The sequence below is a fragment of the Neolamprologus multifasciatus genome, chromosome 7, assembly GCF_963576455.1.
Source record: "Neolamprologus multifasciatus chromosome 7, fNeoMul1.2, whole genome shotgun sequence".
Classification (NCBI taxonomy): domain Eukaryota; kingdom Metazoa; phylum Chordata; class Actinopteri; order Cichliformes; family Cichlidae; genus Neolamprologus; species Neolamprologus multifasciatus.
The window spans coordinates 38,876,693-38,890,840 of NC_140445.1; the positions used below are offsets into that span (position 1 = coordinate 38,876,693).

At 42.9% G+C, this 14,148-nt stretch overlaps 1 protein-coding gene and 1 pseudogene across 4 annotated transcripts in view; both read left to right on the top strand.

Moving 5' to 3' along the window:
- LOC146514828 (scavenger receptor cysteine-rich type 1 protein M130-like) overlaps positions 1-8,691 on the top strand; it is a 49,038-nt gene extending 40,347 nt beyond the window's left edge. For all 3 annotated transcript variants that reach the window (XM_085168072.1, XM_085168071.1, XM_085168073.1), the window contains 4 exons: positions 1,778-2,083; positions 2,171-2,461; positions 7,188-7,276; positions 7,363-8,691. In XM_085168072.1, the coding sequence (XP_085024198.1) occupies positions 1,778-2,083; positions 2,171-2,461; positions 7,188-7,276; positions 7,363-7,506 (830 nt within the window). In that variant the 3' untranslated portion in view covers positions 7,507-8,691. The remainder of the gene's footprint in view (positions 1-1,777; positions 2,084-2,170; positions 2,462-7,187; positions 7,277-7,362) is intronic.
- On the top strand, positions 8,087-11,455 carry LOC146514829 (E3 ubiquitin-protein ligase TRIM21-like; annotated as a pseudogene). The gene is made up of 2 exons (XR_014875304.1): positions 8,087-8,190; positions 8,739-11,455. The product of XR_014875304.1 is annotated as an E3 ubiquitin-protein ligase TRIM21-like (transcript).
- Positions 11,456-14,148: the final 2,693 nt, after the last annotated feature.

The following is a 14,148-nucleotide window of genomic DNA, read 5'->3' on the forward strand; positions in this document are numbered from 1 at the left end:
GCGGGAACGGCTCGTCCACCGCTGGCGGGAGCGGCTCCAGCAGCCCCTCCCGCGACTCCTCTTCCTCCAGCCGGCGCAGACCCTCGCGCGCCTCGTCTGCCACCTCCGGTTGGAGCGGCTCATCCGCCGCTCCCGGCAGGGGCAGCCCTTCACCCGGCTGTTCCCCTTCCTCCGGCAGGCGCAGATCCCCGCGCGCCTCATCTGCCACCTCCGGCTGCTGAGGTGCCTCACGCAGCTCCTCCACCGCTTCCTCGGGACACACCTGTGGGGGTGGCGCCCAGGCCCAGAGCAGCGCCGCCAGCTCCCCAATCCTTTCCAGGTGGCGCTCGGACTGGTCCTGCAGCTCTTCCTGCTGGCGACGCACCTCCGCCGCCTGCTCCCGCTGGGCAGCCGCCATTTCGGCCACCCTCTGGGCCAGCTCCTCCATTTCCTGGCTCCGATACGGACCCGCCGTGCTGCCTCCTGGGTTTCGGCACCAATGTGGCAAGAATAAGGCACGGCTGGACCACGGAGTATCGTTCAGAGCCATTTTTATTTACATCTCACGACCACACAACACCGACCCCTGAGTCCCCGTGTTTTAACACGGCGGGCGTGATTGCGGATGCCGTGCAGGTGCGTCCGCACGGCACCGCAGACCACGCCCCACCACAGGATAATAAATGATTACAAACCCTTTTGTGTGAGGTGGAAGGTAGAGAAATATGTAGCATTGTTGCAGGAATGACAGTGGTGTTCAAAGAACAAGAAAAGTTTTGATGTACGAGATATTGTCATCGTGGCAGATTCCACTACTCCTTGTGGATCCTGGTTGGTAGTGTGGGTGGGAGTGGCACTTTTTTTGGCGCTTAAAAAAATAGAATTGAATAAAAAGGGAAGATAGAAGGAGTTGGAACAGTACGAGTCCCATCACCCCCTGGCTCTATTCTAGCTGTGCACTGCCTAGTGGAAACTACTCAGAAGATGAGAGATTCAGACCGTCTCTTTTTGGGTACTGGGTTCATAGAACAATATTCAAGGCAAGACAAAGATAGGAAGGAGAATTGTGAATAAAACCATCAAATGAGCATTTACACAGACAGACAATACACCATCACCACCAAAAGGAAAATAAAGAAACATAAAATATAATATGTCAACAAATTTGTCTCACTGGCCATGTCATGTCCCTGCATCAGCTGCACCAATTTTACTGGTTCCACAAGAAAAAGGGACAATACTACACATCCACAAAGGGAACCAGTAGGCTGGGTCTGCAACTACAGCTGTTTTATTATGACATCTAACTGTCATGCTAACATGTCTCCAGTGTGTGCTGTTATAAAGATGTGTTCTGTTGTTAATGGGGGCGACCGTGGTTCAGGGGGTTGTGAAGCTTCTCTTGTAACCGGAAGGTTGTCGGTTTGATCCCCAGCTCTGTCTGTACTGGTTGTTGTGTCCTTGGGCAAGACACTTCACCCTACTGCCTACTGGTGTTGGCCGATGGCGCGATATGGCAGCCTCGCTTCTGTCAGTCTGCTCCAGGGCACCTGTGGCTACAACTGTAGCTTGCCTCCACCAGTGTGTGAATGTGAGAGTGAATGAATAGTGGAATTGTAAAGTGCTTTGAGTGTCTAGAAAAGTGCTATGTAAATGCAATCCATTATTATTATTATTAATGATGAAGTCATGTTGAGTTGTGCTGAGATTGAATCAGTGAATAGTTGTTTGCTGCCATCTTTTTCTTGTGTGTCTGCTGTCTCTGATCTCTCTGTTTGATCTTCTCTGATGTCTCCAGACTCTGTCAGGCTGCTGAATGGTTCCAGTCTGTGTTCAGGCAGACTGGAGGTGAAGTCTAACCAGAGCTGGTCCTCAGTGTGTGAAGCTGACTTTGACCAGCAGGATGCAGAGGTGGTCTGTAGGGAGCTTGGCTGTGGACCTCCTTCGGTCCTCCAGGGGGCGCTCTATGGAGAAGTGGAGGCTCCAGTGTGGAGCAAAGAGTTCCAGTGTGGAGGCCATGAGTCTGCTCTCCTGGACTGTAGAAGCTCAAGCTCAGCTAGAAACAGCTGCTCACCTGGTAAAGCTGTTGGACTCACCTGCTCAGGTAGGAGAGGAGCTGCAGCTTTGATCTGGTCAAACTCACTTTATTCTTTTACTGATGACTCTCTGCTCGTCTCTGCTTTCTCTTCAGATAATGATGTCAGGCTGGTAGGAGGACCCAGTCGCTGTGCAGGTACACTGGAGTTGAAACATGTGGCAGGATGGAGACCATTGTGTGGCTCTCATGATTCCTGGACCCTGAAAGAAGCAGCTGTTTTCTGTGAACATCTGGACTGTGGCTCAGCTGTTTCTATAGAAAAGCAACGCTCCTCACGCACATCTGCATGGTTGATTACACCTGAGTGTGTTCTATCCACATCTCCTTTGAGGGGTTGTGCAACAACAGATTATTCTTACCAAATCCTGAAACTAACCTGTTCAGGTAATCATACTGATGATATCATCCATGACTTCATATATGACAGAGATTTATCAAGCTGTGAAAGATAGCAGCAAGATTAGCAACAGACTGTCTCCAGCAGTCACGACATGGCAGAACTTAAGAAATCCTCTAAGCCAATGTCCAACCAGCCTGAAGGACTCCTTCAGCCTAACAGCTTTCAAAGTTCATAGACAAGTACAGACACAAAGGCTGTAGGATAATTAAACTAGTTAACAGGTTGTTTGGGAACAGAGAACAGGACAGGAGGGAGAAGAACCTGAGCTGACAGCAGGAACTAAAACATACCTTGGTCCTGTTGTAGCTCTATGTGATACTGGACCACACTGATCACACCTGTTCTGGTTCGCACCAATTGCACATGCTCACTTGAGTTGTATCTTTTTTGTGTGGGTGCATCACGAGAGTGCCATGCATTCATATATTAGCACAATCAAATGCTAGACTAGTATAAAGAAAAGATCTTTCTGTTATTGATGTGCAGAACCGGCACTCCAGTATAGCACATCTGGATCAGTTCTTTCTGTTTAAAAAGTCCTAACCTCTGTTTTTAATAAGTAATACAGAGCTTTGATGGAGTTATACCATTGTCAGAATCCTTTAGCACAGGCGGGGGGTGTGGTAGCAACCCTCAACTCCAGCTTATTATTCAATCAAAGACCCAGACAGAGTTTTAATTCATTTGAATGCCTTATGGGTACCAAGTAATGACTTAATACATTTCTTTTCAAGTAAAAATGTAACCATTAGAGAAAATGACCCAGCTGTCTTAGCTAATTATCAATCAATCAATCAATCAATCAATCAATCAATCAATCAATCAATCAATCCTTTTATTTATAAGCAAAGTTAGACCTGGTAGTAGCAACCTTATCAACAAAAACTGTAAAAAGCTTCCACAGGTGGCTGGAGTAACCTTCACACTGGACACAGGGCCTGTAACAGTTATTAGAGATGATGTCTGATACTTAATACTTTTTTGATCTTTTTGCCATTTTCCTTCCACTTTTCTGCAGGTCCTTCTGAGAGTGATATTGCTTAACCAGGGATTTGTTTTAGGTCTAATGTACTTAGTTTTAAAAGGAGGAACAGCATCAAGAACATGCTGAACAAAGTGAGCAGATGATCAGCGCTGAGCTTAAGGGAGTAATTGTCCAAGGGAAGTGCACCAATATTCTGATAAACAGCAGAAAAAGGTCCAGCAGTAGCAGGAGGGATGATGCAGAATTTGCACGCAGGTAAAAGAGGTTTAACTCGGGGACATGGTGCAGAAATTTGGATTATAACAGGCATCTGACCAGAAAAGTTGGGCTTGCAAATGTCAATATCGCGGAGCTGCAGACCACAAGATAAAACTAAATCCAAAGTATGTCTATGGTCATGGGTGGGATCCCTGACTGATTGAACAACATTACAAGAGTCAATAAGATAAGGGAAATTTTTCACAAGACATTTTTGGTAGCAGCAAACGTGAATATAAAAAACCCCAGGAATTAGAATGCTGTCAAATCTTGGTAAGATCCCAGATAAAAAGACAGAAAGGTCTTGAAATGAAATCCTTGTTAAACTTGGGATGATGATAAACAAGTGCACCCAGCACAGGAGAATAGAGTTCCATCAGAAATAATTGGAGTTCAAAGCTGCCCCAAATGTCAGAGGTGAGAGACCGGCAATCAAAACAGTTTTTAGAAACAGATGCAAGATCTCTGCAGAAATCTCAGTTAGCTATTAAAAGAAATGCATTCCATTCTCTTATCCTTGTCAGGGCTGCAGGGGGGCTTTAGTCTATCTCAGCTGTCTTTTTGCAATAGGCAGGGTACACCCTGGACAGGTCGCCAGTCTATTGCAGGGCTAACACAAAGAGACAAGCAACCATTCACACTCACACCTATGGGCAATTTAGAGTTACCAATCAAGCTAACTCCACTGACTCTATGTATTTGAACTGTGAGAGGTAGCCAGAGTACCGGAAGGGAACCCACGCACAAATGGGCAGAACATGCAGACAGACAGAAAGACCGTGGTCCGATGGCAGAATTTAACTCAGGGACTTCTTGCTGTGAGGCAACAGTGCTAACTACTGTGCCACCATGTTGTTGTCATTTCACCATTCCTTTAAATTTAAGTTTTATTTATACAACAACAAATCACAACAGCAGCCACTTCAAGGTGCGTCGTTTTGTAAGGTAGACCCCAAAGTAACACATACAGAAAGAAACCCAACAATCATATGACCCCCTATGAGCAAGCACTTTGATTACAGTGGGAAGGAAAAACTCCCTTTTAACAGGAAGAAACCTCCAGCAGAGCCAGGCTCAGGGAGGGGCGGCCATCTGTCGCCACTGGTTAGGCTGTCTGTCACTCTGTCAGGTAAGCTGAAGCAGAGACTCTCAGCTTTGAAAACTGAATGAGTTGATGATTTGATGAGTTGATGAGTTGATGACCCAAAGAACCACATCACCTGGCTTCCTGAAGGATATGTTACATTCCAGTTGAAGTCGGAAGCTGGAATTTCTGAGTTTGTTGTCAGAATTTTTGATGATACCGTTTATGACCTGAATCCACATTAGCCAGATAAAATTGATGTTTCAGTGACATCTGTCGGTTTGAATTCTTTTTAAGCCCGTAGAAGCTGTGGTTTGTTATATGCTAATTATTTTTCCAACTAAATGTTTTCATTTCAGCAGAATATGATCAAATCCAAGAATGTAAATAAGAATGTAATGTGGTAATTTATTACCACATAATAAAGTTATTACCACTCAAGTTATTACCAAGTTATTACTACTCAATTACTAGTGGTAGCTTCTGTGTAACAATGAGGAAACAGAGCTGCAAAATCTAAGGAGCTTGGAAATAAAAGCGTCTGGACTTTTTTAAGTTTCCTGAAGATGTTTTACATCTCATCTGAGAAGCTTATCGAGTTCTAAGTTTAAATGGTGGAGCGTCACAGATTTAAGCCCTATGGGAGTGTACCCAAGAGGGACATGAACCCCCTAATGATCCTCTACCTAAATACACGGTGTGAAAATGGGTGTGGGTCACAATCAGCCAGGGTTTTCGGGTGAGCAGTCTGCCACCTACTGGCAGTTGGCTCTTTGCAGGGTTTTTTCCATTTATGTTTATTACACAGAAACTAACACGTGTTTTTAATAAAAAAAACAGGCAGTTCAGCATTTTGCAGCTCTGTAATAAGCTCTGCCTATTACACAGAAATTACCAGCCTCTCCAAAAAGTTGATTCTGTTCATCTGGACGTAGCGTTTTGTGGGAGAAACGTTTCGTCACTCATCCAAGTGACTTCTTCAGTCTCAGCTGACTGCAGGTTTCCCCAATCTTATAAACTTATAGTTCCTTAATCTTAATTATGCAAATTCTCATGACCATTGATCAACAACCACAGACCAAAACCCACTGATCAAAGACCACTGATCAATGGCCATGAGTACCATTTATAGAGAGTTAGGGAATGGCTGCAATCACAGCATTGTAAGATGGCGAAAGATGTACCCTTAGGCCCCCTCCTCGATTCAGAGATGGTCTTTCCCTTTTCACGTAAATGACCTCCTTGACTCCGCGCTCAAACGAGCATTCCTCCCTGTCCAGGATGTGTACATCCTCATCCTTGGACAGGGAGTGTCCACTGGCCTGTAGGTGTGAATAGACTGCAGAGTCCTGGCCTGATGAGGTATCTCTTCTGTGTTGTACCATCTGCTTCGCCAGAGGTTGTTTGGTTTCCCCGATGTATAAATCCTGGCAATCCTCCTGGCACTTAACAGCGTACACTGTGTTACTCTGTTTGTGTCGGGGGACCCAATCCTTGGGGTGGACCAGTTTTTGGTGCAGCGTGTTTTGGGGTTTAAAAGCCACAGAGACCCAGTGTTTAGAAAAAATGTGTCTCAACTGCTCCGATACTCCTGACACATATGGGATCACTACAGGTTTTCGCTTGGGCAGCGGTTGTCCTTCTCTCCTGGATCGACTAGAGCTTTCTTTAGGTGCCTTTCCAGCTTTGACAAAAGTCCAGCTGGGATAACCACATTTACTCAGGGCCTTCTTGATGTGCTGTTCTTCTGCCTCCCTGGCCGCTGTGTCAGTGGGGATGGTGTTCGCTCTGTGTTGGAGCGTCCTGATGACACCCAGTTTGTGCTCCAGTGGATGATGAGAGTCAAACCTTAAATACTGATCCGTATGTGTAGGTTTACGGTACACGTCAGCTTTTAGATGTTGATGGAATTGATGGAAATCTCACAGTCTAAGAAGGCTAACCTGCCACTTTCATATCCTCCATGGTGAATTTGATTTGTCGGTCCACCGAGTTAATGTGATCCGTGAATTGTGGTACGTCCTGAGATTTGATTTACACCCAGGTGTCATCCACATATCTGAACCAATGGCTTGGTGGTGTTCCAGGGTAGGATAGCAAAGCCCTCTTTTCCACTTCTTCCATGTACAAACTGAACTGAAGTAACTAAAGAAGTCACTTGGATGAGTGAAGAAACGTTTCTCCCATAAAACGCTACGTCCAGATGAACAGAATCAACTTTTTGGAGATTTACTTTCCTGGATGATTGAGAATGCATCAAGAAGAAACTACCAACATTAATTGAATGGTAATAACTTAGAAATTACCACACTATTACGTTCTTGTTTCTCCTTTTTATCCTACTATTTTCACTTTAATACAAAGATGAATGTGTTTTTATCAGCTCCAACAGATTTCACAGTTCTCATCACAATGCTCATCCTACCGCTGACTCTGCTGCTGGTGATCACTGCCCTTTATTTCTACTGTCAGGTACTGAACACGTGTTTGTATCTGAGAATGAAGCCCTCAGCCTGTGATGCTGTCACTCTGATCTCTCTGTTGTCATCTGTCTCCAGGCCAGCAGGGGGCAGAAATCCAGCAGACAGAAGAACACTGAGCTGCTTGACTCTAATCAGGGTGTTTGTGCAGGTGAAGGAGGGATGGCTGCAAATGAAGGAGTTCAGCAGGACCTCCAAAGAGCTCATCCTACAGCCACATGAATTAATCAGCTGTTGTGAGCCACCATCAGCTCAGTTTTCTGCTGAAGACTTAAATCTGTAAACACACCTTACTAACAAATATCTTCATTAATTATTCTGAAATGTGTAGAGATAGAGCACCCACCAGGGAAGGCGGTGAGGCAACATTTTAAAAATGCACAGTGTAACACTGGAATATGGATCATTTACACTGCAGTCAAACAGGCCTCGACATCAGCTTATGACTTCTTGGTAACCACTGGTCACTATGGAAGAATGTGGATTCCTTCACTGGCAGTCTTCTGGTGAAATTGGTGCTGCACTGAAAAGCTCCCTCGCTTTGGTGTCTGCAGGCTGACGAGCTCGCTGCAGTTTGCATAGAAAACACAGACTTGTCTGCAAAGGTTTGCCAACTGCCCACAGACTACGTTCAATATCCTTTTACTTCCACTTATGTAAGAAAGACATTTTTAGTATTTAGAAGAAGTAGCCTCATCAGTGTTGCTGTGATGTTTCATGCTGTGTTTTCTTTTTAATTACTCCTTTCTTGACTCTTCTGGCTTTTATTATCCACTCTTCCTGTTTGCATGAGCCATTAAAGGCTCACATTCACTTCATTCTGTAGTGTCATGTGTTTGCATTTGATCCTTTGCCGACAGGATACTGCTCCCTTCATCCAACACTAACATCACAGAAGAACACAAGGTTATTGTCTGCTTCCTTTATCCTTAATAAAATGTTCTGAGTCATTTTCAAAATAAATATGTGCTTTAATTTGAAAAACATTTATTTATTGTAAAGTGGTATGTTATAAAAGTATGTCACGCATCAAATAAACTAATGGATGTGTACTCTGAATATAACACAGAGAAGGAAACGTTTATAGTTTGTAACACTCTAAAAAAATTTAATTAAGAAGGATAAGTTAAACTTTTGTAGATTTTGCTATTAAATTGTTGGGACCAGAAAGTACTTTACACATTATTTAAGAACCATCAGAGGTTGATAATATGCCAGTCACCTCAGGTGACTACATGGAGTCATTTTGGAGATTTACACACTTTTTATATTCACCTGCAGTTTTGGTCATTGCTCATCACTCTGCTTTTTACAGGAATATAAATCCTATCGCAGTAGATAGATAGTAACTCTAACTGCTGACCGACACATGTAAAGAGTACAAACCTGACACTTTTTTCTTTTCTTTTTTTTGTGAATTAAAAAAAAAGTGTTTCTTTTTCTTTCTCCGTCAGAGTGCAGACATGTCTGCTGCATCTGTCTGGATGTGTTCACTGATCCAGTCAGCACACCATGTGGACACAAGTTCTGCAAAAACTGCATCACTGAGTACTGGGACATGAATAAGAGGTGTCAGTGTCCCATGTGTAATGAAACTTTCAACACTAGACCTCATCTGAGGGTCAACACTTTGCTCTCTGAGGTGGTCGCTCAGTTCAAATGTGAAGTTCAGCAGAAAGCCAGCAGCAGCAGCTCAGAGCAACAAGCTACCAAACCAGGAGAAGGTCCCTGTGATGTCTGCACTGGAACCAGACTGAAGGCCCTGAAGTCCTGCCTGGTGTGTCAGGAGTCCTACTGTCAGACTCACCTGGAGCCTCATCTGACAAAGAAAGGCCTGAAAAGACATCAGCTGATTGATGCTGTGGAGAACCTGAAGGGCAGAATGTGTAAGAAGCACGATAAACCTCTGGAGCTGTTCTGTAACACCAACCACACATGTCTGTGCACGCTGCTCTATTTCAGACCACAAGAACCATGAGTTTGTTCCTCTGAGAGAAGAATATGAAGGAAAGAAGGCAGAGCTGGAGAAGACAGAGGCTGAAATTCAGCAGATGATCCAGAAGAGACGACTGAAGATTCAGCAGATCAAGGAGTCAGTGAAGATGAGTAAAGGTGCTGCAGACAGACCGAAAGCAGAAGGTGTTCAGGTCTTTACAGCTCTAAAGAAGTCTGTCAATAGAGGCCTGAAGGAGCTCATAAAGGAGATTGAAGACAAACAGTAAACAAAAGAGAAACAGGCTGAAGGTCTCATCAAAGATCTGGAACAGGAAATCTCTGAGCTGATGAAGAGAAGATCTGAGGTGGAGCAGCTCTCACGCTCTGAAGACCACCTCCACCTACTCCAAAGCTTCTCGTCCCTGAAAGCTGCTCCACCCACCAAGGACTGGAGAGGAGTCAGCATCCGTCCACCATCATATGAGGGGACTGTGGTGGGAGCTGTGGCTCAGCTGGAGGAGACACTCAGGAAACTCAGGAAGAAGAAGCTGTTTAAGGCTGAGCTGAAGAGGGGCCAGCAGTATGCAGTGGATGTGACTCTGGATCCTGATACAACAAATTCTAAACTCATCCTGTCTGATGATAGAAAACAAGTGCATCATAGTGATGTGAAGAAGAAACTTCCTGACAACACAGAGAGAATTTCTTACTGTGTTAATGTTTTAGGAAAGCAGAGTTTCTCTTCAGGCAGATTTTACTTTGAGGTTCAGGTTAAAGGAAAGACTGCCTGGACTTTAGGAGTGGCCAGAGAGTCGATCAACAGGAAGGGAAAAATCCCACTGTCCTCAGGATGGTTTCTGGACTGTGTGGGAGAAATGGAAATGAATACAGAGCTCTTGCTGGTCCTCCAGTCTCCCTCTGTCTTCAGTCTGGTCCTGAGATGGTGGGGATGTTCATGGATTATGAGGAGGGTCTGGTCTCCTTTTATGATGTAGGTGCTGAAGGTCTTATCAACTCCTTTACTGGCTGCTCCTTCATTCACAAACTCCACCCATTCTTCTGTCCCTGTAAGAATGATGGTGGTAAAAACTCTGCACCTCTGTCCTGTCAATCAAACCGAGTCGATCAACGACTGATTTTATTTGATGAACTGATTGATTTTTATTGAAGGGAACAAATGAACATATTCAGTGTAAATACTCTACAGTCTCCATGTTTTCTATAGAATCTGATTATCGGGAACTCTCATTCACACTTTGATTTTATTCTCATGATTTTAAAGGTATAATTGAGACTCGAGCTGCCAGACAGGAGGAAAAGAGGACCCGAAAGGAGGTTCGTGGATGTAATGAAGGAGGACAAGCAGAGTGTTGGTGTGCCAGTTTAAAGTCTGTCAATCTGATTGTAGCTGGCTTCTGTTGCGCTTCACTTGCTTTCTCTCCATGTAACACCACTTAAACGTAGCTGACCACAGTCGCAGCGTCCACTCAGTTATACGGCGATGGCGCCCTCTAGTGGTCACGGCAGAGTTCATCGGCACAAAATGAGACGTTTGAGTTTTGCTCAGTGTTCATTTTTATCAGGTTTTGAGTTTTTGGAGACTTTAGGTGAACTTGTGTTTTTTATTTGTGCTCTGATGAATAAAAACATTAACATTAATAGACTTTCTTCTATTTGATCTTTTTTTAATGCTGCCATTTAAATTTTCTACGTGCACACCTTTATAAGAGGGAAAAGTAGCAGGCCGCATGAGAAACCACCTGCATGTTCTCTTAACCTAGCGTAAATTCAGCAAATTAGCATATTACAATAAAGCACTGCACTCTACAGAAAAACAGTTTAGACTAAAAACATCCAACAATATTATAAAAATATAACCAACTGGGTTTGAACCTTTTTTTAGCACCTTTACTGCATGCAACTGTTCTGTAAACTGGAGCAGAAACAGAAACTCACCTCTGCCCAGCGAGGCCTCGGCTGACTGAGGAGAGTAGGAAGTGACACACATGGGAAGTCAAAGGTCACACAAACAAAATAAAAGTTCACAAAAATACAAATACACAAAATAAACATATAAATATTCATGAATAATAATGATAAAACCTTTTTAATGCACCCATTACATGAGCAAAGAAATCAAGGAAATGAGATGAGGAGAGATGATCCAAAAGCAGAAGGGGACTCTCATCTACATGGATGTAAAAATTACCAACAATAATTATTTTATCTGAGCTGAGCACTAACTCAGATAAAAGTCTGAGATATCTGACAGAATACATGTTTGCACTAAATAATCATGCAAACAAACATCTTCCTTCTATATGTGGAAGTGAAGTGAGAGTGAACATCTGGCGACAGATGGCCACCCCTCCCTGAGCACTAGTTCTGCTGAAGGTTCTTCCTGTTAAAACTGAGTTTTTCCTTTCCATTGTGACCAAGTGTTTGTTAACAGGCATCATCTGATTCTTTGGGTTTCTTTGTATTACTGTAGAGTCTTAATCTTACAGTATAAATCAGAATCAGAAAGGGTTTTATTGCCAAATGTTGAGCAGATTTACAACATCAGGAAATTGCTGCTGTACTTTGTGCAAGACATACGATAAGACAAACACTTAAAAATAAAAAGAGCTAAGCAGATTGATATAAGATAAAAAACTTTATTAATCCCTCGGGTAGGTTCCTCTGGGAAATTTTTTTTTTTTTTTTTTGTTATATACATGAGTGCAGGTGATGATCAGTGCAAGAATGGAACAGGTGCATAGACCACAATACAGGGTCATGTGTTTGAATCAGAGTAAGTGGTGGGAGTTTATCCACCGCAGATGTGACAAATACTGGAAATAAGTCCACCGGTGTTGTAGTCCTGTAGTTAAGAAGCGCTTCTCTGGTGTAAGAATATCCAGAAGAGTGTCCAGAAACACAAATTATGCAAAAAAACAAGAAAACAAGATGGAAAATACGCACTGAAGTACCAGGGCATCCATTCGCTGCGCCATCTTTGAAAAGGAAGCACATTGAGTTGTGATTTGGCACAATAAAAATTACAGGGCATTGAAACACTTCTTTCACTCCCTGACATGAAAACCAGTTTATAGATTTTATGTAATGTGATTTTTCCTTTTTTAAAAATTTTGGTTGATATTCTGTTGCTCTCCATTAAAATGAAAACTACCATAACAATTAGAGACTGTTTATTTTTTTGTGAAGGAGAACACTAACAATTCAACAGAGAATAAATAATTATTCCCTTAAAAGGGGTAGAGGTTGAACTAATTCCATTCAGAGGTGAAATATGAAAAAAACAGAGCAAACCAGGTCAGTTAATTGGCCTTAAGGTCTCTGTTGATGACAGATGCACCAGTCACCCATGAACAACTGCACTGTAAAATCAAATTAGTTCACAGAACTAAAAAAAAAAACAATACAAACTCGTTGCCTGAAAAAAAGTAAAGCAAAGTAAGTAAGTAAGTAAAGCTTACTTAAAAAAAAACTACGTTAGGACAGCTTATTCATTGCAAGTATACAATACTAAGAATAACTTGATGTTTCTGACTGTGAAATACTAAATGTTTACCCACAGATAAACATTTCAAGTTCTACTAAATTAAAAAACAATTTGTAGTAACTTGCCCAATAATGTTTACCACTCAGTTGATGTCTTTCTGTCCAACAGCTCCATTTCTAGACTTGTACGAGTTTGATGTAACGTGGGGAGTGCTGGTCCCGAGCCTCAAAGACAGTAAGAAACAAGTACAGGGACCAACAGCTGTTTTGATCCCTAATGGTTGTGCAGTCATTATAACTTACAAGACAGAAAGTCAATGTAGACCTCATACAACCAAATTAGACTAACATATAGTATTAAAAACACTGTCTATTACTGTGTCTGAATGTGTGGTACCGTCAGTTTAGGCCTAAATAAATACGTGTTTAAAAAAGAACACCTAATTTATATGTAATCATTACATGCTTGTTAAAAGCTACCATCCAATATATAAAGTTTCTAATAAGCACAATGACCTGATAAAACATGTGGCAGTGCTTACCCAAAATGTTTCATATGATTCAAACGTGGGATTTAATTTAATTCTTTAGAAGGACAAGCTGAATTACTTTGTTTTCAACTATAAAGCCAACCTAGACTTTAACTATTTAACAAGCCGGTAATCTGGTTATGGCTTTGGACTTCCACAACAAAACCTGTCTAAACACGTTTTGTAACAAAAAAAACCCCCACTTGAGATCTGTGACATTAATCGATGTCACAGATGTTGAAAAGCAATCACAAAGCATTGAAATAAATACAGGGGTTAAAATATACAGTTCATATGTTATAAAGGTTTATATGGATTAAAAACAAGCCCCGCCCCCTAACGGCTTCATCTTCTGAATAATGCCGGGCTCACACTGTGCGATTTTGTCAGTCGCGCGATTCCGCTCCTGCTCAAACTGTACGATTGACTCGCAGGGGTTAGAAGTTCGTAGGTCACGATGCAGGGTCTCACACTATACGACCCGATGTTCTGATGCGACCCGAGTGCTCACACTGTGCGTCCATAAAAATGAAGATTATAACAGAAATTCTGTCGCTCGCTCTCCTTCTCTGTCTTTCACTCACACAGACACGCACACCACCACCATCAACTTTGCTAAATTGCTAATGAAAAACATTGATCAGGCAGCTGTGATTGAGCAGCACTGTAGATCCAACTATTTTCACGGTTGTTGTGGTCGTGATAATTTTGTGAGGCCACATCGAAAAGGCTCGGATGAGCTTTCCAAAGTTCTACAAGTGCCTCCATCGCTTGTGTCCAGATCACACGCTGCACTGCCGTGCTGCGCCGTCTTTTTCGCTGACATTTGTGTTTGCGCGTGCGCAGTGTGAGAAACTGCGGCGACACCCTCAAGACGGTCATCCTCACGACCAAG